Source organism: Gadus morhua, chromosome 9 (assembly GCF_902167405.1).
Source record: "Gadus morhua chromosome 9, gadMor3.0, whole genome shotgun sequence".
Taxonomy (NCBI): domain Eukaryota; kingdom Metazoa; phylum Chordata; class Actinopteri; order Gadiformes; family Gadidae; genus Gadus; species Gadus morhua.
In genome coordinates this window covers 427,501-450,799 of record NC_044056.1, presented here as the reverse complement: position 1 = coordinate 450,799, position 23,299 = coordinate 427,501, and the positions used below count along the sequence as shown (strand labels likewise).

The 23,299-nt window shown below is 52.4% G+C and overlaps 1 protein-coding gene across 1 annotated transcript in view; it reads left to right on the top strand.

Moving 5' to 3' along the window:
* The first annotated feature begins 407 nt into the window (after positions 1–407).
* The window catches only part of met (MET proto-oncogene, receptor tyrosine kinase), a 63,464-nt gene continuing 40,572 nt past the window's right edge, over positions 408–23,299 (top strand). Inside the window, exons 1-2 of the mRNA XM_030365897.1 lie at positions 408–685; positions 2,019–3,228. Of these exons, the coding sequence (XP_030221757.1) occupies positions 2,020–3,228 (1,209 nt within the window). The 5' untranslated portion in view covers positions 408–685; position 2,019. The remainder of the gene's footprint in view (positions 686–2,018; positions 3,229–23,299) is intronic.

The window sequence follows — 23,299 nt, the reverse complement described above, 5'->3', positions numbered from 1 at the left end:
AATGTCTTATCCTGTTATCAGGACTTCCAATCGAATCCCCGCCAACTGCTCGGCTTTCAGGAAGCGGGACAAAGGGGTTTGTGTGTGATTCATGCTCCAGACACTCTCGAATGGTTTAGCCTTTACAACCTACCTCATCATTTACGCTCGAGTGAGCCGTTTTAACACCACCAGCATCGCTGTGACTCATGGGGTCGAATCCCCAATGCCTTTTTAGCCCATTTTTACTTCAGACTTTTTTCTACTCGTGTTAATAAGCATATCGTATGATTTCTTCAAGTCAACCGTTCTTTAGTGTTTTTAAATTCGCATAAGTCATCCTATACTGACACGCTCCTGAAAGTCGCTCCTCTGGGGAGGAGGCGGAGCATCGCGCGCGCGCGCGCCTCTGGATGGGGAGTTTCGACATCAGCGGGTTGAGAGCCAGGGTGACCCACAAGTCCCGTCCCGTGTCACACAGGTCCGTACTTTGCTGCTGGAGATCAACGATAAACAAGTGAAGCCAAGAGTCACAGTCTTGCGACTGGAAACGACGGAGATTCGCTGTAATCATTTTCAATTTAAAGAGAAAAGCAGACGGAGAGCATAGATTGGGCCGTTCCTCCGCATCAGTTCGGAATAAAGTCCCACTGACGGGGGGGCAGACGGAATATGATTTAAACCAAAGCCTTCTTACAAGTTACAGGTGCGTACTTTTTTGTATTTATTTATTTTGTATCTCATACTTAATTGACTTTAACGGGTTATTGAAGTTCAGATTTAATTTGGGCACGTAGACCTGAGATATCTTTCAACATAATTTTGGCCGGAGTACAAAAAATAAATGATGTCGAACTGAGGTTGTCAGCAAATTGCTTTGTGTTTAACAACAAGTTAAAGACAGCCTTCTCCAAAGCATGTTTCCTTCGACCGTGACTCATTTGTCTCCCAAATCGACACCTTTCCCTGATTTCTGGAGCCATTGTGTGCTGAAAAAGACGGACTTTATCCGTAAATCGATTGTACCAACTGCAGGTGCGCATTTTGCATGAGTTGACGTTTTGAGTCACCGTTTACTCATGCTCTTACATCAAAAACAAAGGATCAAGTTCAGCATGTTTATCAGTAACGCGCACCTGTTTGGTACATTATCATCCTTTAAGTATTTCTGGAAAAGAAAATGCGATTATGCATTGTATTTAATGTTTCCATTATTCAACATCAAAGAATACGTGTTGTAGTTGTTATTGTAATATGTTGCTCGTCTTTGATTATGAATAACCACCAGGTCCTCATGGAAATTAGTTGCACTAAGTAACTTCCTCGATCTACACACTCACTCACTCACTCAGTAACTCTCAATCTTAATTTGGCCCTCACGCTGTAAAACCATCTCCCTGTGGAGTTTCATTTAGGCGCTCGGGCTATTTATCATGGTGCACGCAGCAGGCTCAATGCCTCATGTTGTTTATTGAGTTTTTCTGCCTCTCCCAAAGGGACTCTGTCTAAACTTAGCCGCGTGCTCGTGTCGACCTCACATGCTGGGTGATTCAGCCCGTTGTATTGCAATGTGGCTGCGGGAGAAAACGCGACCACTGGCCACAGAAGTGCAGCGCGGTCGAGGCTGTGCTGCGTTCACGCTCGTCATCTCCTCACAGCTCTCTCTGAGTGTGTAGTCATAGCGCTGAGGCGACTCAGTATTGAAATGTGTCGCTATAAATGTCATCCGTTCATAACGGGTTTGGTGGCTTTACTGCTTTGATGAATATGCACGTGTTTCTGTGTGCTTATCCGTTACTAAACAGCGCAAATACACAGCCCAATTTGTGTAGAGGACATTTCAGACTATTTGACTCCTCATAGTCTCCATGCCGTCTTGTATTTTCCCAGAGATGTCCCACACACTTGCCTCCCTGACACCGTGGCCAATTGGACGGGACGTCTCTATGATGGATGGTTTTTTTTCCGTGTGGACCAGCAGGAATGTCTAAGCCGAGTCACCTCTCACGTGTCCCCCTCTTTCCTTATTTCTGGAGCAGGATGAAGTTCCTCTGGTTGGACGCCGCCTGTCTGGTGGCCGTGCTCTGGGCCGCGGGCCCCCGGGTGGGGGCCGAGTGCGACCCTTCACCCCAGCCCCCCAAGCTCAACCTCTCCGTGACCTACGACCTCCCCACCTTCACCGCCGACTCGCCCATCCAGAACATGGTGACCCTGAACGGGGTCATCTACGTGGGGGCTGTCAACCGGATCTACGCCCTGTCCCCCAACCTCACCAAGCTGTCCGAGTACCGCACGGGGCCCCGGCCTGACGTGGAGCCCTGCGGCGGGGGGCCGGCCGCCAACGGCAGTGTGGACAACCACAACGTGGCCCTCCTGGTGGAGACCATCTACGACCAGGGCCTCTTCAGCTGCGGCTCAGCCGACCGCGGCGTGTGCCGCCGCCACGTCCTGGACGACGGCACGCGGCCCAAGACGGTGGACGAGGAGGTGGACTGCTTCTCGGACCGCCGGGGCCGCGGGCAGCCCAGCGACCCCAACCGCGTGGTGCGGCCCTCGGGGGCCCGGGTGCTGAACGTGGAGAGCAACGTCATCCACTTCTTCGCCGGCAACTCGGAGATCCCGGGCGTGACGGGCGCGCCGGGGGCGCAGGCGGCCGGCGAGCCCCACACCATGTCGGTGCGCAAGATGAAGACCAGCCAGAACGGCTTCACCTTCTTCTCCCACCGCTCCTACATCGACCTGATCCCGGCGCTGCGCGGGAACTACTTCCTGCGCTACGTGTACTCCTTCCACAGCGGGCCCTTCACCTACTTCCTGACGGTGCAGCGGGCCGGCCGCGGCTCGCAGGCCTACCACACGCGCATCGTGCGCATGTGCTCCTCGGACCTGCAGATCCGGCGCTACGTGGAGATGCCGCTGCAGTGCATCTGCACCGACAAGCGGCGGCGGCGGCGGCGTGGGAGCCCGTCGGAGCAGGGCGGCGTCCGGGTGTTCAACGTGCTGCAGGCGGCGCACCTGGCCAAGGTGGGCCCCAACGCCAACCTGCGGGGCGTGGAGGAGGGCGACGACGTCCTGTTCGCCGCCTTCGCCCGGAGCAAGCCCGACTCGCCGGAGCCCACGGCGCACTCGGCCGTGTGCGCCTTCCCGCTGAAGTACATCAACGACCTGTTCAGGAAGTACATGCAGAGCTGCAACACGGCGGAGCCCTACCACTTCACCGGCTCCAGCAACAAGTCCTGCTACAACGTGGTGAGTCGGAACGCTCCTTTTTGCCTTATTCCGCATCGCTTTGGGGGTCAAAATGGCTGCAGTCAGGGTGTAGCGATGCGAACACAGGGTGAGATGGAGGGAGGGGGCAGGGATCGGGCGGAGAGAGGAGAGTGGGAAAGAGAGGAGTAGAAGGGGGAGAAGGAGGGAACGAATGAAGGGGAGAGTGAGTGTGTAGTTATCGTGCAGTGCGTAAGAAACATGTAATGTAATATCCTATAATTTACCAGTGGACTGAAATGGCACTTTAAAGAAATTGAATATCAAAGAGCAAGAATTCTTCTACACGTACACAACTGCAATACACATACATGACCAAGTGAAACACACACACACACACACACACACACACACACACACACACACACACACACACACACACACACACACACACACACACACACACACACACACACACACACACACACACACACACACACACACACTCTACACTGATAGTGTGTTTGTCGATCTGTTTCATCGTCCAGTCGTACTGAGACCTTGAGTTATTCTCGTACTAAGTTATTCTATTCTATTGTTGAGGTTCTACTGTGACCAGCGGTGCAGGGATGGAGGCGTGAAGCTGTGGGAGGCCAGTGTATAGGTCACCTGCTCACCCTCCTCCTATAACATGTCACTATGCAGTGGGGTAATAGGTTGGATCCCCTGATCAATAGAGACATTAATTTAACCGGCCAGACCACCTGTCGATAATGATGGAGCACATTGCTCTCTCTGGCGTCACCGCTGACCTAACCTAGGTGGGGGGTGCTCTGTAACTCTGACTGTTCATGCACGGACCGAATAGCATTGTAGAGGACATTATGAACAGGAAGTCACTCCAAAAGAATATGGAGGACCCTAGGCTTCTTGTTATCCAAGCAGGAACCCTTTGTTCGTGTTTATTTTCTTTGTGTTGTTCTCTGCTCAGGCGAAGGCAGTGCCTCTTAACTTTTTGGCACAGACGATGGTTGTACTCTTCCTTTGTCTATCACATGTTGAGCAGTGGTCGTCATGGTGATGTCCTCCCCTGAAGACCACCATGTTTTTGGTTTAACATGAACCCGTTCAGGGGGGCCGCAGGAACTGCAAAACAGTTCAGAGGGGTGCCGGGTTTACGGAGATGGCCATGGATGTGTTGCGCTGAGATGGGTGGGGGGGGGGGGGGGGGGGGGGGGGTGAACGTGGACAGGGTGAGAGTATTATGGAATAGAAGCCGGGCATATCTGACTGTCAGCGAGCCGTGAGGAATGGCTGAGCAGATAACAGGACGTCAGCAGCTGGGGCGAAAAACGATCTCAGGCCCTCCTGTGCAGGAGGGAACCCACCCCTGCTGAGAACACCCCCCCACCCCTCTCCCCCCCACCCTGTCCCACCTCTCCCCCCCTCACCCTCACCTGCTCCTACCTGGAGAGAGGGAGACATTGGACATAACTTTGAAGTCATCCATCAACCCTAATAGACGCCGTTAACATATTTGACCGAGCCCTCGCACCGTGCCTCTCTCTGCCGCTCTGTAAGTGGAGCTGATACTGTGGAGATGATACTGTGGGGCTGATTACTGTGGAGATGATAACTTTGTGCATTCATAAATATTCTCAAAGCATCAGCTTCTTTTTCTCTTTCTCGTCAAGGAAAGTAGGCCTGTCCAGTGCCACGCAGTCATGACAGGACTTGTGTCTGATAACGCTGAATTTGCCCCCGTCTCTGCACTGTGGAAACAACAGAGTGTTGCGTGATCTTGCAACATCGTGTTGCGAAGGGGGCGGGCAGAGCGTGACCTTGTGTTCCTGGAGGTGCAGTTCAGGTGTTGGTGTGTAATTATCCTCAGCTTCCAGATGGTTTGAAATGTCACAATGCAGTACTTCTGGATGGCAGAACAGCTGCCGAGCGTAAAGGTTGATTACAGCACTGTTTATTCATCCATACAACACACTTTAAAACAAACACACAACAAAATACATGTGTGTCATACACAAATACACGTCACACACACCAAAACATCATGCTTTTCAATGAGAAGATGATCAAACATGCTGAATCCTATCAATCCCTCCTCGGAGATCCAGCTGGGGATCCAGCAGCATGCCAAAAGGGCTTTTAGCATAACGTGATAGTTAAACACTGACACAAACTGTCCTTTTCTCCCCTATTGGGGAGCTTCCCTTGCTCCGTCTTGTTTTTGTCCCGTCAGGTCAAACAAAGCGCCCGTGACAACTGCCAGAGATAGAAAACACATGGCAGTAAACGGCGGCGGTCCTGAGCCCATAAAGCACTGCTAATCCTGCAGTTGAAGGACCCTAGCATCGCGCCGGCTAATAGATTTACAGCCCCAGTGGCAGACGGCGGGGGTTGGCCGGCCGTCACCTATCATGTCTTACGATAGACGATAACAGAGAGGCCATAAAGTGCCGGCCGTTGTAAACGCCCCAGAGAGACCCAAAGCAGCCCCGGGGTTATTTCAGCCTCCACGGCCTCGGCGGCTGCCTCGGGTGGCTGAAGCGCTCGCAGGTCGCAGTTTGGATGAGGTTGAAAGCTCCGGCGAGGGGAGGGAGAAGGATGAAGGTTTAAGTGGTGGTTGTCAGACCCGTAGTTCCTCGCTCCAGTTTAGGGAAGCCAGACATGATAGATGATGTAAGGATGAGTGGCTCTCTTTTAGCCCTGCGCTGTGATGGACTCAGCCTGCGTGCGGCTCTCCTGTCTGCGCTGCAGCGTGTGCAGGCCCATTCTACTCTCGTCTGGACGGGGGCCCCCCGGCTTACAGGCAGGGCTCCGGACGGACAACGTCGTGGCTGCCTTTCGACGTTAAAGGATGACTCTAGACAGCGCCACTTATCGAAGCATGTTTGTGCTCCTTGTGTTCTGACGGGCGAGCTATGGCACCACTGTGTCATTCTGCTCTGGATGAAGACGTTATTTCGACAAGAGGCGGTGGTGGTGTCATGTTGACATGAGGGACGTTGATGCAAAGCAATGTGGGGAAATAAACGATACATTGCAATAAATAATGTACCTTTATTTGAGATATGAATGCGTTGAAGTCATCAGCTTATAGGCTTATAAAGCTGTAACATACAATGTGCGAAGATGAAATCATCGGTATTTTGCAAATGTGCCAATGTCCTTGTCATAGATAGATAAGAACTTTAGAAATTGCACTTCCAGCAGCAGCAAACACCACGTTACAAATAGAATAACAACAAATAGAAACAAATATAAATGTGTAAAAGTACGTTTTCGTCACCTCTTGAGTAGGAGAATCTACCTGTTCAGGTAGATGTATAAACTCAGTTTTATCTCTGACGTAGGGAATGCAACTTTAGTTTTACCAAACTATTTCATTAGGCGTTCATTGTGCTCCTCATAGATATCCTGCACATCCAAAGGTTATTTAAACTATTGATCCGGCTGACAGAATGTGCTGTTACTTGACAAAATTGGTTTGTAAAAAGAGGCTATTTTCTATGTAATAAATACTTTAGAGGAACCAAAAACCCCGTCCGATGCCTAGCAACCCTCCTCATACATCTGTAGAGTGAATATGAGACACTTTAGACCGAACGCAAAAAAAAAAGAACTACGTTAGAGATCAAAATTATCATTGCGTTACCATTGATTCCGGGAACAAAAAAAAGAACCCACACACCAAATGCTGATTGCTTTTAAATTCAATTTGGGACTGACTGATTATAGTGTGTGTAATATAATTCAAACTGGGCAACATTTTTGGACCATGGTCATTTTAATCAGCCCGCCTTTTTTAATGAACGCTTTGTAATCGCCGGTTTGAAATCAGATTTTAATTTCCATGGCCACAGAGTTCGAAGAAAACGTACCCTCCAAAGATCTCCCCTTCTCGCTTGTCTCTAATGGTTCCTGGTTAGTACAAAATTAAAAACATAAATCTAAATGAATCCAGTGTGTAAAATCCGAAGGTAATATAATACAACACCAGTCCTGGGGGCAGGGAGGATCATGGATTAGATCTAGTTTAATGGTCGGAAGTGGAGCCCAATCCAACCTGCTGGAAGATGAACCCATGAAGATTTCTACAGTGTTACACATTCATATTCACAACAAACGTAAGCGTGTGTTCAGTGCAATGACCAGCCAGCAGGGACACTGAATTACCCTCAAGGGAACCAACCACTGCATGTGATTTGTGTTCATCAACACATTTATATTATTCTATGTTTGATAGATGTTAAAGCCTCTTTGTCTATGCCTTTGGATTTTCAGGTCAGGCCAAATCAGTCAGACTGATGCATCTCCCTCAGGGCATCTATCCTGGAGATAGCCCTGAGGCTATCCCATTAGCCTAACTTCCTCTCTTTATTGTACACTGCAAATGTATTACTGAGTGGATCAAACCACTGGCAAGCGTGCAAAAGGGGACATTGAATAGTCTGTTTCAATTGAGCTGTCTCATTTGTTTATTTGAGTTACTCTAATTCATGCAGTGCTCCCTGACTCTGTTAGTGAGCCAGTTATAAATCCCTCATAGTACCGTTTAAAAAAATAAATCAAGGCTTTTAAGACATTGGCTGAACAGTGATTACTAAAGATCACTTGAGCGGTCACCAGTAGCAGCGATCCTATTGGTCGACCGGGCCGGTAAACAAAGCTGAAACGTACCGCTGCCGATCCCGTTGGCCGCGCTGTGGTTGTCACGCTCTGGCTTAACATGCCACAACCTGTGAATACTGTCACTAAGCTGGGCATTAATTCAGCCTAATTCCCCCCCCCACCCACATCCCTGTTCTGGCAGGAGAGGAATTTGCAATCGCCCTCCGACCATCAGATCCGCCCACCAAGAAACCTGTTGAGCAGCACGCCCTCGCCCCCTCGCCCCCTCGCCCCACCATCCCTGAGAGCTGGTTTAGCCTTGCGTGTGTGTGTGTGTGTGTGTGTGTGTGTGTGTGTGTGTGTGTGTGTGTGTGTGTGTGTGTGTGTGTGTGTGTGTGTGTGTGTGTGTGTGTGTGTGTGTGTGTGTGTGTGTGTGTGTGTGTGTGTGTGTGTGTGACCAGGGAAGCGCTGGGTGAAGGCAGCAACGTATCGGCGGTGGGTTCTTAACCTCGGAGGCGATAGTGAACGATTGACTGGGAGGAAGGTGACCTTGTCCCGGGGTTTCCCCTCAGCTTAAGATGGACACATAAAGGAAGCGTGTGAGGAGAAGACGGAGGCCTCTGTGGTTGTTCCCTGGGTGGGCTCCCGCTGAGGGGGAATCAGCAGTGCTGGTATCCCACAAGCCTGGGCTCGCTCACGGGCCTCCATCATCCAGGCAGAGCCCAGTGCTCCGCTGCCACCTCCACAGTTCATGTTCTCCAGGTGCCTGTCCTGTCCTGCCCTCCTCACTCATCAGCCCTTGGTTTCTGATAGGAAATTAATCATGGAAAAATCCACACACACAAAGATACTGGTACGTCTTGCCTTGATAACAGTTCCACTGTGTGTGTGTGTGTGTGTGTGTGTGTGTGTGTGTGTGTGTGTGTGTGTGTGTGTGTGTGTGTGTGTGTGTGTGTGTGTGTGTGTGTGTGTGTGTGTGTGGGGGGGGGAGAGGGAAGGAGCGGTATGGGTGAACAGGGAGGACAAAAGAAAGGGGCAGAGAAATGGAGAGTTACGGCAATGGGTAGATTAGGATCTGTTATGTTTTTCACTGGTACCTACGCACTTACAATACGACAACCAAATGGTACGCCTAGTAGGCACATGCAGCAACAAGCACACATGCCCGTACACACACACACACACACACACACACACACACACACACACACACACACACACACACACACACACACACACACACACACACACACACACACACACACACACACACACACACACACACACACACACACACACAGTGTAGTAGTTGTAATGTCACAACCACCAGGGACTCACTCACTCACTCACTCACTCACTCACTCACTCACATAGCCCTGTACACCGAATCATTGAGGCTGGTGTCAATTATTCATGTTAATTCATATAAGACTAATTGTTAGCTGTCAGACAAGCGCTTGTGATTTGGTTTTGTTTTCATCCCCCCGACAACATCTTTTAATAAACATAAGAACACACTATGAACCTTCACCCTCTGTTCTGTGCACATCTGCCTGTTCTGTGCACATCTGCCAGCAATTCCAACACAATTCCAGCCCTACGTGTTTTCACATTCGGCCAAGGCAAGTGTTTATTTTAGCTCTTAAAGAGTTAATCATTTGCGAGAGGGATAGAAGTTTCTGGTTGGTAAAAAAACACAGTATGTGTGTCTGTTAGTCAAATCCTGCAGCCTTCTGTGTGCACGTCTTATCAGGCTCTCTAGATAAAGATGGAGTAGTTAATACCATGGCTGTCTCCGCTTGCAAGCTGTCTTCCAACAACCAGTGTGGGAAATAACCTCCACGAACCATAAGGAACAACAAGGGGGGGGTGGGGGCACTGGGAGTGGCGGCTGGTCATCTTTATGGTTATATTTGTACACTTTGAAGGGGCCCTGAACACTGTTTAGGGATGTGGTTCTGCGTGGAGCCCAGCAGGCTGTTAACCGTGCAGACCGGGCCGAAGGCAGTGCAGCTCATAAACAGCTTTACGAGTGTGTTCCACACATAACACCCTGGTGCTTGTTTTGGCTGCTTGGCTTTGACTGCTTCTTCCGGTAACAGACGAGATACTTTACCTGGAATGCACTCTTACAAAAAAGATATTTGGTACAGATTCTTAACATTTCAAAAATGATTATTCTATCATATTCGGTTGCAAACAACATCATTTAGTGAAACTTAAAGTTGGAAACTTGAAACCCTACCCCCCCTTTTGATGTTACAAGCTTTTTGCGTCCATGAAACGCTCAATTCAATTGAGTTTCCAAACTCTGGGAAACAATGCAACTATAATTCAACCGTCCACTCACAGTAATGGAAGCTTTCACCTTTGTGAAAGCTTGTCTCTGAAGACATTTCCTAAACGCTTCGTCTTCCTACCCACAGAGACACTGGCCAACCCCGCCAAAGCAGCCCCGGGCTATGTAGCACTTGTTTGGTTACATATGAATCTGTCTTGGTGTGATGAGCATCATGAGTCATGACTCTACATCACGACCATGTCGTGCCCTCGCCACTCCTCTGTTTTACCGCATGATGAAAGAGTTCCTCATCCTCTGCTCAAACGGGTCTTCTAGTTGAAGATGCATGGCAACCCCCCCCCCCCCCCCTCACACCTGCCCCTGTGGACGTGCCTCTTCTCCATACCCCCCCATACACCTGTGGTACCAGTGGCAGCCCAGCCCCCTCCCTGTTGGCCCTACCTGTGGTACCAGTGGCAGCCCAGCCCCCTCCCTGTTGGCCCTACCTGTGGTACCAGTGGCAGCCCAGCCCCCTCCCTGTTGGCCCTACCTGTGGTACCAGTGGCAGCCCAGCTCCCTCCCTGTTGGCCCTACCTGTGGTACCAGTGGCAGCCCAGCCCCCTCCCTGTTGGCCCTACCTGTGGTACCAGTGGCAGCCTAGCTCCCTCCCTGTTGGCCCTACCTGTGGCAGCCCAGCTCCCTCCCTGTAGGCCCTACCTGTGGTACCAGTGGCAGCCTAGCTCCCTCCCTGTTGGCCCTACCTGTGGTACCAGTGGCAGCCTAGCTCCCTCCCTGTTGGCCCTGGACCTCTGCCTGCTCATTTGGAACGGAGTCGGTGCAAATAAACTGCGGCAATGTTCGTGAGACAATTAATGACTTTGGATAAGGGCGCTCGCATTAGGATATGTTCTCCCTTTAAATGACCTGTCAAGCAAGTTTTGCTCTCAAGGCAAATTCACTGTCATATGTAATGTAATAAAAACGAATCCAGTAGATTAGGCAAACAGCCCTAAAGCAGGTGGGGCGACAGTTCACCAGGGAAAGAAAATAGTCTTCAGGCAACAGAGATCACTCATTACATGCTCGCTGCATTTTTGATTATTAAGGCAATGCTGGATAAATACACATAAGGCCCACATGCTATAAAGGGTTTTAGAGATGACATTCTTCTTTATTGACCCTGCTAGTATAGCTGAAGGATATGAATCTCATATCCTTCAGCTATACTAGCACACACACTCATTTTATATGGATTCCAGCTTTGATAGATAGAACAACGTAGGTGCGCCTTAACAAACCAGTGGGTGGGTGTTGTCTGATGATGGATACTGTTGCAGAACATCAACGTCAAATCTGTGTTAGCAACCTTCTAAAGTTGGGTGTTGTATGCAGCTTAAACCGCTCTCTAGCACAATGCTGGCTGGTGAGATGAGATTATGGGATTTAGTCATCAAAACCAGACAGGACTTCCCTTTTTGTACCAAGAAATGTTCCATCTCTTTTATTCCAGTGGTTATCGAGTTTCCTTTAGCAGCAGACTCGTTCTCCAACAGCCTCACTACAGGATCACATAAGTAGGGGGACACCATTCCACAGGCAAAGGGCTCCCCAGACTGGAACATGGGGTCCCTGATTCCATTGACTCAGTAATCCCCCCACAATGGGGCGAGGGGATTGAGCCTGAATGTGGTCAACAAGCATCAAAGGGGAATAAAGACGAACACGACCCCCACGACCACCGAGGCCCTCCCCACCACGACCCCCACGACCACCGAGGCCCTCCCCACCACGACCCCCACGACCACCGAGGCCCTCCCCACCCCACCACGACCCCCACAACCACCTAGGCCCTCCCCACCACGACCCCCACGACCACCTAGGCCCTCCCCACCCCGACCCCCACGACCACCGAGGCCCTCCCCACCCCGACCCCCACGACCACCGAGGCCCTCCCCACCCCCCCACGACCACCGAGGCCCTCCCCACCACGACCCCCACGACCACCTAGGCCCTCCCCACCCCACCACGACCCCCACGACCACCTAGGCCCTTCCCACCACGACCCCCACGACCACCGAGGCCCTCCCCACCCCACCACGACCCCCACGACCACCGAGGCCCTCCCCACCACGACCCCCACGACCACCGCGGCCCTCCCCACCCCACCACGACCCCCACGACCACCGAGGCCCTCCCCACCCCACCACGACCCCCACGACCACCGAGGCCCTCCCCACCCCACCACGACCCCCACGACCACTGAGGCCCTCCCCACCACGACCCCCACGACCACCTAGGCCCTCCCCACCCCACCACCCCCACGACCACCTAGGCCCTCCCCACCCCACCACGACCCCCACGACCACCTAGGCCCTCCCCACCCCACCACGACCCCCACGACCACCGAGGCCCTCCCCTCCCCACCACGACCCCCACGACCACCGAGGCCCTCCCCACCCCACCACGACCCCCACGACCACCTAGGCCCTCCCCACCACGACCCCCACGACCACCTAGGCCCTCCCCACCACGACCCCCATGACCACCGAGGCCCTCCCCACCCCACCACGACCCCCACGACCACCTAGGCCCTCCCCACCACGACCCCCACGACCACCTAGGCCCACCCCACCACGACCCCCACGACCACCGAGGCCCTCCCCACCACGACCCCCACGACCACCTAGGCCCTTCCCACCCCACCACGACCCCCACGACCACCTAGGCCCTCCCCACCCCACCACGACCCCCACGACCACCGAGGCCCTCCCCACCACGACCCCCACGACCACCTAGGCCCTCTCCACCACGACCCCCAGGACCACCGAGGCCCTCCCCACCACGACCCCCACGACCACCGAGGCCCTCCCCACCCCACCACGACCCCCACAACCACCTAGGCCCTCCCCACCACGACCCCCACGACCACCTAGGCCCTCCCCACCCCGACCCCCACGACCACCGAGGCCCTCCCCACCCCGACCCCCACGACCACCGAGGCCCTCCCCACCCCCCCACGACCACCGAGGCCCTCCCCACCACGACCCCCACGACCACCTAGGCCCTCCCCACCCCACCACGACCCCCACGACCACCTAGGCCCTTCCCACCACGACCCCCACGACCACCGAGGCCCTCCCCACCCCACCACGACCCCCACGACCACCGAGGCCCTCCCCACCACGACCCCCACGACCACCGCGGCCCTCCCCACCCCACCACGACCCCCAGGACCACCGAGGCCCTCCCCACCCCACCACGACCCCCACGACCACCGAGGCCCTCCCCACCCCACCACGACCCCCACGACCACTGAGGCCCTCCCCACCACGACCCCCACGACCACCTAGGCCCTCCCCACCCCACCACCCCCACGACCACCTAGGCCCTCCCCACCCCACCACGACCCCCACGACCACCTAGGCCCTCCCCACCCCACCACGACCCCCACGACCACCGAGGCCCTCCCCTCCCCACCACGACCCCCACGACCACCGAGGCCCTCCCCACCCCACCACGACCCCCACGACCACCTAGGCCCTCCCCACCACGACCCCCACGACCACCTAGGCCCTCCCCACCACGACCCCCATGACCACCGAGGCCCTCCCCACCCCACCACGACCCCCACGACCACCTAGGCCCTCCCCACCACGACCCCCACGACCACCTAGGCCCACCCCACCACGACCCCCACGACCACCGAGGCCCTCCCCACCACGACCCCCACGACCACCTAGGCCCTTCCCACCCCACCACGACCCCCACGACCACCTAGGCCCTCCCCACCCCACCACGACCCCCACGACCACCGAGGCCCTCCCCACCCCACCGCCCCCACAGCTCTACCCCCCGCTCCCCCCAGCCCACCCCACGATGCCCCACCCACTCTGAGACACCGGCCACAAACCAGGGTGGTGGGGGCTGGGCTGGTGGGGTCTTTGGGTGTTAGGGTGTTGGGTCTTTGGCTGGTGGGGTCTTTGGCTGGTGAGGTCTTTGGGTGTTGGGGTGGTGGGTCTTTAGGTGTTGTGGTCTTTGGGTGTTGGGGTGGTGGGTCTTTAGGTGTTGTGGTCTTTGGGTGTTGGGGTGGTGGGTCTTTAGGTGTTGTGGTCTTTGGCTGAGGGGTCTTTGGCTGGTGGGGTGGTGGGTCTTTAGGTGTTGGGGTGTTGTGGTCTTTGGCTGGTGGGGTGGTGGGTCTTTAGGTGTTGTGGTCTTTGGCTGTGGGGTCTGGGGTGTTGAGGGTGTCATTGTGGGCTGGGCTCAGCAGTGCCCAGCGTTTCAGAGGGATGGTCTCTGCAGGCTTTGATCACCTCCCCGCGTTGAGTCATAATGCCGGAGAGACAGACAAGCTTATACCTGAAGGGGCTCAGCTGCTGTGGGGAGATGGTGCCTCCACGCCTGATGGAGGGCCGCTGCTGACCATCACAGGGAGAATTAGGAAGGAGAACGGCTTCCATCACAACATCCTGGGGGCGTTAGGGTTTCGTTGGATGGCAAAATTAGTTTGTGTCATGTTGATCCATTTTGGGCCATTAAGTTTTTATGGATGGGATGGGATTGGGTTTCATTCCTGCACACTCTGAGAGGGCATTGCACACGTTCCAGCCTGTTTAATGTTCAGCATAAAGGAAGACAACATCCCTCGTCTTTGTGTCAGAACACATCAGAAACGCATAGCTGCTGGCTGTGTGCTGGCGTCAGGGTGTGTGTGTGTGTGTGTGTGTGTGTGTGTGTGTGTGTGTGTGTGTGTGTGTGTGTGTGTGTGTGTGTGTGTGTGTGTGTGTGTGTGTGTGTGTGTGTGTGTGTGTGTGTGTGTGTGTGTGTGTGTGTGTGTGTGTTTTGCACAAGGGGCCATGTTGCTTTACAAAATCCAGAACAATCTTCCAGCTTCTTAACAACCAGTGCAACCCTGGGACACCAATGGGAAAAATGGCTGCCGCGCTGCAAGTGTGCTCGAAATGCATTTAAACGGTTTATGAGTCTATTTTCTTAACATCGGTTTTCATAAAGCGCTGCATTCAGCAACTCTTTGATGAGGTTTCTGGGATGTTTATTTTTGCTGCGCTCTTGAGCTGCGGCTGCATTCCCAAGCATAACTCCCACCGTATTGCATTAGCTTCTTCTTCGAGACACTTGGCACACAAGGTGCATACGCCATGGAATGCAGCCCGGCAATTAACACGGCCGAGTCCTCTGGGAACCGTCCGTCCTGCCTTCCTCCCGGCCTCCGCTCTGCCCTTTTGCTCCGGCGTCCATCTCTCTCCCCGGGCCGGGGTTTGTTTCATTTCCCTCTGCCCGGTGCTGATCCGCTATCGGTATTGAAGCGTAGCGTGTAGAACCGTGCCTGCTAGATCCCATCTCATCTGATCAGGGAGACGGGCTGCGGGCCCTGTTGTTGTCTGCCTGGTAATCGTCTGCCTCCAGGCACCCAAACACTGGGCTGTTGATAGAGCCAGGTTATTGGGATCGGGTTGGAGATACAGACACACACACCATTGCGTGCATGCAAAAGTCACACAAACACGCACACAGAGACACACACACGCTTCCCGCACACCATTGCATGCTGACAGACCCACACAGACACACACACACAAACGTACACACACACACACACACACACACATCATCCCATATGTGAGAGCGAAACCTTTAATCTGTCTTCCTGCACCGAATCAAAATATATGAGAGCCAGAAAATGAGTGTGTGAAGGGGGTGGGGTCGAGGGAGATAGCAAAGAGAACGGACAGCAGACATAAAGATGAAGAGGGACCGGTACAGCGGGAGAAATGGAGGGAGACATTCAGAGAGAAATTCATAATACACTCAGATAAACTGTCATAGATAAACATGTCCCCGGAGAGGCCCGCAGACTGCAGTCTTCATGTCTGTGCCTCAAAATGAGGGATAGGCCCTGAGTTTGTCTCCCGCCGATGGATTTGATTATTCCAGATTCCTAGGAAGCAGGAATCTGGACAACAGGTTTTTTTTTCCCATTCTATTGTTTTTTTATGCTGCATAACTTTTGAATCGTGTGGATTGTTTTTCACGATTTCACGGTCTTTGACAGCTGGGAATATTTCTGAGAGTGCCTTCCTTAGCTTTAGAAGCCAATTAGTTTGGAGTCTTTCACTGAAGGGGGCACAGTGGTGTAACAGCCGAACCCCCGAGTACCCCAACATAGTGGCTGCACCAATCAATACGAGAGGCTAATGAAGGCCTGGGACTCAGCTGAGGGAGTAAGCTAATAAAGGCATGGGAGTAAGTGATGAACAGCGCCAACTCCACATCGCCTACCAAGCAATAATTCTTCGTTTACACGGGCGGGTGTCTCGCACTAATTAAAGGCATGCGCTTAGCTGGTTGCTGCCTCCATGGAAACCTCGCCTTGGAGTGTAAACTACTGAGAAATATATCTTGATTCATGATCAAACTAAAACTAAGATATAATAATGATGTATTTATTTGATATCTCTTCGTATGTAATGAGACGTATGAAACAAGTTGAATTTGCATCAAAACAGGCAACCCATGAAAAGAACAAAACATTACAGAGAATGTGCTTTCCCAAGAGTCTGGGAATGAAGCAACGACTGGAGGCAAACCGCAACATGCAATACCTGCACCTTGATATTCATTTCCCATGCATAGCCTTCTGTAATGTTTTTCACGTGGCACATATGAGTGCTTATGAAAAGCACTCCCGGGTTCGCCTGTGATCGCAGCATGCAACCCTATATGGTCTGAGGGATGGGGAGACAGTGTTCGTGTGGAGCAAAATAAATGCCATGTTGGGGAATTGTTTGGCAATGTGTTCCAGATGAATGGCACTATATGTCAGCGTCTGATGCTGCTGTAGCTAGTGTCCCGGGGAGAGACGTTGAGCTGTTCTCTGATCCTGGATTGCTGCTACCGTACGCCAGAGCCGTTCAACGCCGGTGTGAGCGGTGTCGTTGGTGGGCCGGCGAGGGACGGAGAGAAAAATATAAAAGAGGGTTCAGTGATTAGCGCCCCAAAAAAACAAAAATACTTTGAGCTAACTGGACAGCAGCTCGTTGCAGCTCGTACGTCTCAGTGTGTTTATCGCCTGGCCCGCTCTCCAGAAGTGGCCGCTGAGACGCTGTTGTTGATCTACGCGAGAAGAGGGGAGCTACGACGGACAGGGATGACGGACGGCTCGTCACCAGAGACTCTGATGATGTTTGAGTCTCTGGAATGAGGCGCAGCCAGCCTCATGGTTCAGACGCGGCGCTTCATGAAGTTCAAATGATTTGTGGTCCCATGCAGCCCCGGCAACCCCACCCATTTAAGTACACACACACACACACACACACACACACACACACACACACACACACACACACACACACACACACACACACACACACAGAGAGAGAGAGAGACAAATATGAAGATTAACAACACTGACAGCTGTGTGTTTGTGTGTGCGCTCAGAGGAGGTGTGTAAGGCATTGAGCATTTTAGAACTAAATTGTGCGAAGTTTGAGTGCTGGAGAAACGAGCATTCGATGGAGCCTAGTGAAACACAGGAGGCGCGAGAGCGGGTCTTTAGAACAGGTGTTCTAAAGACCCGCTGAAGCTGGTCTTTCTTTCAATGGCTCTCTGTTTCTGTCATTCGCTTTTGCTCTTTCTATGAAAGAGTGAGGTTTTCTACAGATCTTGGATGTATGTAAAAGTGTATTTTTTTTACACAATGAAATACATCACAATTCAATTGTATATAGATTCAACACACGTTATTTAGTGCTTTAATCTCAGACTGGTATGTATAATGACAATTATATGTTAAATAAAGTGAATAAGATAACATAGAAATCCATCATTCTTGATTAATATCTCAAACAAAAAAGTGCAAAACAAAAATGTACGATGACCAAAAAACGCATTTTAAATGAATAGCTGTACATAGTCAAGAAGAGGGTTAGGGTGTCTGTGACCTCAATACTCTGGAGATAAGCTGAGCAGACACGCAGATGCACAGTTATCCACACATCAAGGAAACAAATGCATGGGCATGCACATGAACTTACACAGAACATTAACAATGAAAACAGCGAACAATGAGAGTGTTACCAGCATATTTGCATGTGGGCACGAAAAATCACGCATACACTCACACACACATACACACACACACACACACACACACACACACTGAGACACACACATTCACACGTACACACACAGTCACACATACACACACAGTCACACATGATACGGTCATTATTGCTGGGAGTCATGTTTCAACATTGCCTGTGTTTGAGTCCATGTGGAGTAAAGCCTACACACACACACACACACACACACACAACCACAAACTTCTACAAATGTCCACATACTCACACACTCGTTTCCACAAACATAGCCATATGCGCCATTCTGCATGCCTGTGAATTTAGCTTTCGGTAAAACGTGCATTTCCACACACCCCGACGACAGGCCAGCCTGGGGGCTGTCCGGGCCCTACAGTTGCCTCGGGCCCCGGGGTCAAAGGGCTGTTATTCTAGTGCGAGGGCCAGCTGATGCAGGCTGGGTGCCTGCAGAGCCCTCGTCTGCTCACAGCCCTGGCTGCCTCTTCACCTTCAGGGCAGTAGAACCCCAGAGCCAGCCCTGGGGTATCTGAGGTGGTGCTATGTGCTGCTCTGATGGCAGGATGCTCTCATGCTTACAGGTGTTGGACAGTTTGTGAGGCTCTGGGTTCGAACCCCCACCCCCACCCCCACCCTGACGCTTCCCTGAAGGTTTAGGGCTAACCTATCCTAACCCATTCCTGCTTATTCATTTCATGTATCTAAGAAATATTAGTTTTGAATAAAAGCTGGCAATAGGACATAATACAAAACATGAACATTACTATACAGACTTGCTTCAATGCAAAGAATGGCTGTACTGATTTGCATGACATCTGTTGAAAAAGTTAAAACAGGTTGAAAAGGGGCTGCAGTAATGCAGGCAAATATCATGCATGTGTTTGAATTATTTCCCCCTCACGTATGGAAATATCTCCCCTCTCCGTCTCGTTCAGCAGGTTCTGCTATTGTTGTGGACATGTTGTGTTCGAGCCTCACTCCCCATCTCATTCTGCTCCATTTAGAAAAGCCGGGAGCTCCTGTGTTTTACATTTATCATTTGTACGGTTATACGGTTATGGTTCGAATGGTTCCACACCACATCCACTAATAGTTTCAGAATCTTTCATCTTTAAACAGAATAAATGTTTTCAAAAAATAACCAGAAAACGGGACGGCACCAAAAACGACCTCAGCCAATGAGAGGCGGCGGAGCCATTGTGTTCAACACGTCGTCTTTGGTTACCCTTTAATAGCCGTTGCAGTGGGGAGCCCTGCAGGTCAGACTGAGCAGCGTAGAGTGACTATTATAGTGAGCCCCAGCGCTAGCGCCACGCAGATCTGCTTTCACTCCCTCTCGCTCTTGACCTGTGTTCTGCCGGAGGCCACGCAGCCTTGTGACGCTGCGTGGCTCAGCACTGAAACCCTAGCACTGGTCCGTTGTGTGTACGGGACAATGAGCTGGGGCTGCTTTAAGTGTGTGTGGGGGGGCAAAGGTGTGTAACATCTCGCATATCGACCCCTCGGCGCCGGGTTTATACGGCAGAACAACACGATTGTGTTGAAGAACGGCCATCGCTCACTCTTGATGTCGTTCCGTGCCATTGAGGTCACACAGAAAGTGGTGCTTTTGGGACGGGTTTTGTGGCATTGGCAGTTCTGCGTATTTTCTGACCGCCACGTCGAAACCCAGACCAGCTCTGTCCCGGGAGGAGGCCGGACTGCGTGTTCTGGAAGCGTCCGTCTGTCCATTTTGTCTCTGAGCCCACGGCGAAGCCAAGCATAATAGCGGCAGAGCTTCAAACAAGGCCTGAAAAAACAGCTGTCCAGCCGCCAGTTTTCCCCGCCTTGATCTCCTCTATACCTTCACACAGGCAGGGAATGGCCCTCCCCCTCTCCCCTCTCCCTCTCCCTCTCCCGCCCTCTCTCCCCCTCCTCTCTCTCCTTCTATCTTTCCCAACCATCACTCTTTCCCTCCCATTACTCTGATCTCTCTCTCTGTCTGTCTGTCTGTCTGTCTGTCTGTCTGTCTCTCTCTCCTCTCTCCTCTGTCTCTCTCCCTCTCTCTCTCTCCTCTCTCTCTCTGTCTGTGTCTCTCTCTCTCTCTCTCCCCCTCCCTCCCCCCTACCCACTAGATCCACTGGTCTCTTCAACATCGATCCCCCACTGATGTCCCACCTCGCTCCGACAAACACCTTTACGAGGCACGTTTGTTTGCTTTGAAAATACATAACCATACACACACACACACACACACACACACACACACACACACACACACACACACACACACAAAAGCATGTGTGCACACACTGGTAAACACAGACACCACCGGGGGTGTTTTGGAGCAGCATGGTGGAACGGTGTAATCTGTGTGGAGCCCAGGGCCATGATGGCTCTATCTCCCTGGGTCTGGAGAGGGGCCCTGGGCTCGGGGGCCTTTCCCAGGGTCTCACATGTGCTGGCTGTTTTTTCTCCTCAACATGCTGACAGAAGAGTTTGATATATCATCCTCTGGCCTGAATACATTAGGCAAAAGAAGAAGCTCGGCATGGACGAGATTTAATGTGCACAAACACGATTCCACGCGTGCTTACGCACACACTTACACACACACATACACACACAACCCGCACATCAAAGGGCCTGTCTGTCAAGTATTCTAAATAGAGGGAGAGACGGTTTCTTTCTCCTCCCCGTCACTCCTCTCCTCTTCCATCATCCGCGTTTGTAGCCGTCTCCACCTGACATGTTTGTCTTTGTCTGTGCTGTAGCTTCTGTTCACTCAGGGAGAGCGCTGGAACGCGTTCCCCTCCATGCATGTAGTCCATCGTAAACCTAGGAACGATCAACGGAGCACATCAAACACAGCGTAGCTCTGCCACAGCAGGGTGACGGTAGCACCGCGGCCCAGCGGAAGTCTACTGGCTTGCATTGTTCTGCTGTAAATGTCATGACCTTTGTTTGGGCCCCGGTCGACACCACTCCCCCCCCCCCCCCCCCCCCCCCCCGGCGTCATCCCAGCCCCTGCATGACTGGCCCCCCAGAATACCCTCTCATTAGATGTATTCCCCTGCCCATTGTTCTACTCTTCAAAGCATCGGTCCGTAGGTCTGCGTGCTAAACCCAAAACACATCCGTGTGCCTGTGAGCCCTACAGGGCATCGTGGCTCCAGGGGGGCATCAGGCTAATGGCTGCCATTACATGCTTCCTTTGAGCCACCAATTACTCTAGTTCACACTATTACCTACCAGGTTCACCATTAAGTCTTCTTGTGCAGCTCAATGGCCAAGGCCTGATGAGGCTGATGGACACTTCAGTGAGTGCTTTCAGTGTTTCTCATTGGCTGTCAGGGTTAGGGGTTATATTCTCTGTGTTTCTCATTGGCTGTCAGGGTTAGGGGTTATATTCTCTGTTTCTCATTGGCTGTCAGGGTTAGGGGTTATATTCTCTGTTTCTCATTGGCTGTCAGGGTTAGGGGTTATATTCTCTGTGTTTCTCATTGGCTGTCAGGGTTAGGGGTTATATTCTCTGTTTCTCATTGGCTGTCAGGGTTAGGGGTTATATTCTCTGTTTCTCATTGGCTGTCAGGGTTAGGGGTTATATTCTCTGTTTCTCATTGGCTGTCAGGGTTAGGGGTTATATTCTCTGTTTCTCATTGGCTGTCGGGGTTAGGGGTTATATTCTCTGCGTTGTCATTGGCTGTCAGGGTTAGGGGTTATATTCTCTGTTTCTCATTGGCTGTCAGGGTTAGGGGTTATATTCTCTGCGTTGTCATTGGCTGTCAGGGTTAGGGGTTATATTCTCTGTTTCTCATTGGCTGTCAGGGTTAGGGGTTATATTCTCTGTTTCTCATTGGCTGTCAGGGTTAGGGGTTATATTCTCTGTTTCTCATTGGCTGTCAGGGTTAGGGGTTATATTCTCTGCGTTGTCATTGGCTGTCTGGGTTAGGGGTTATATTCTCTGCGTTGTCATTGGCTGTCAGGGTTAGGGGTTATATTCTCTGTTTCTCATTGGCTGTCAGGGTTAGGGGTTATATTCTCTGTTTCTCATTGGCTGTCAGGGTTAGGGGTTATATTCTCTGTTTCTCATTGGCTGTCAGGGTTAGGGGTTATATTCTCTGTTTCTCATTGGCTGTCAGGGTTAAGGGTTATATGCTCTGCGTTGTCATTGGCTGTCAGGGTTAGGGGTTATATTCTCTGCGTTGTCATTGGCTGTCTGGGTTAGGGGTTATATTCTCTGCGTTGTCATTGGCTGTCAGGGTTAGGGGTTATATTCTCAGTTTTTTCATTGGCTGTCAGGGTTAGGGGTTATATTCTCTGCGTTGTCATTGGCTGTCAGGGTTAGGGGTTATATTCTCTGCGTTGTCATTGGCTGTCAGGGTTGGGGGTTATATTCTCTGCGTTGCTCCGAGGCCACGGCGGCAGGCAGAGCTGAGCCTTTCTCTGACAGCAAGGTAACCAAAGGGGCATGTAATGGTTTCCCCCAGCCTGTGTAATGCCCCCCCCCAGCCCCCCCTGCCCCCCCTGTGACCCCAGGGGGAGAGCGAGAGGTCATGGGTAACTAACACTGAGTAAGTAAGAGTGGAGGGGCCGGTCATGCGACCGGGGTCAAGGACCTCCAAGTGCCACCAAAAGTCCGGCCCGTCAATAATTAACGAACCCGAGGCAGCGTTGTCGCTCGGCCGTGACTAAACACACAGAGAGGGGCACAGCAATGGATCAGGAGGGGGGGGGGGGCAGAGCGCGGCGGGGCGCCTCCTGAGTGTACAGTGCAGCAGGACGCTGCATCTACCCCTGGTACACAGATTAGATGTCCCGGTAGTGGTAGGTAGTGACACGGCCGAGCTCCCAGCAGGGGTCTCCCTGTCGGGGTCAATATGTACGCTAAAGGAGGAAAATATATAGAATGGGATAGCAGGTATAACATAACAAGGTCACCGTGTACGGGACGGCTAGTGAAGGGCGGGGGAGGGGGGGGTGGAGCCAGGGCACCCTGCCAAAACAAGAGGATGAGAGGGAGGGAGGGAGGGGGGGGGGCGACGGGGCTGGGGGGGGCGACTGATAAGGGGAAAACGTCTGAGAGAGAGAGAGAGAGAGAGAGAGAGAGAGAGAG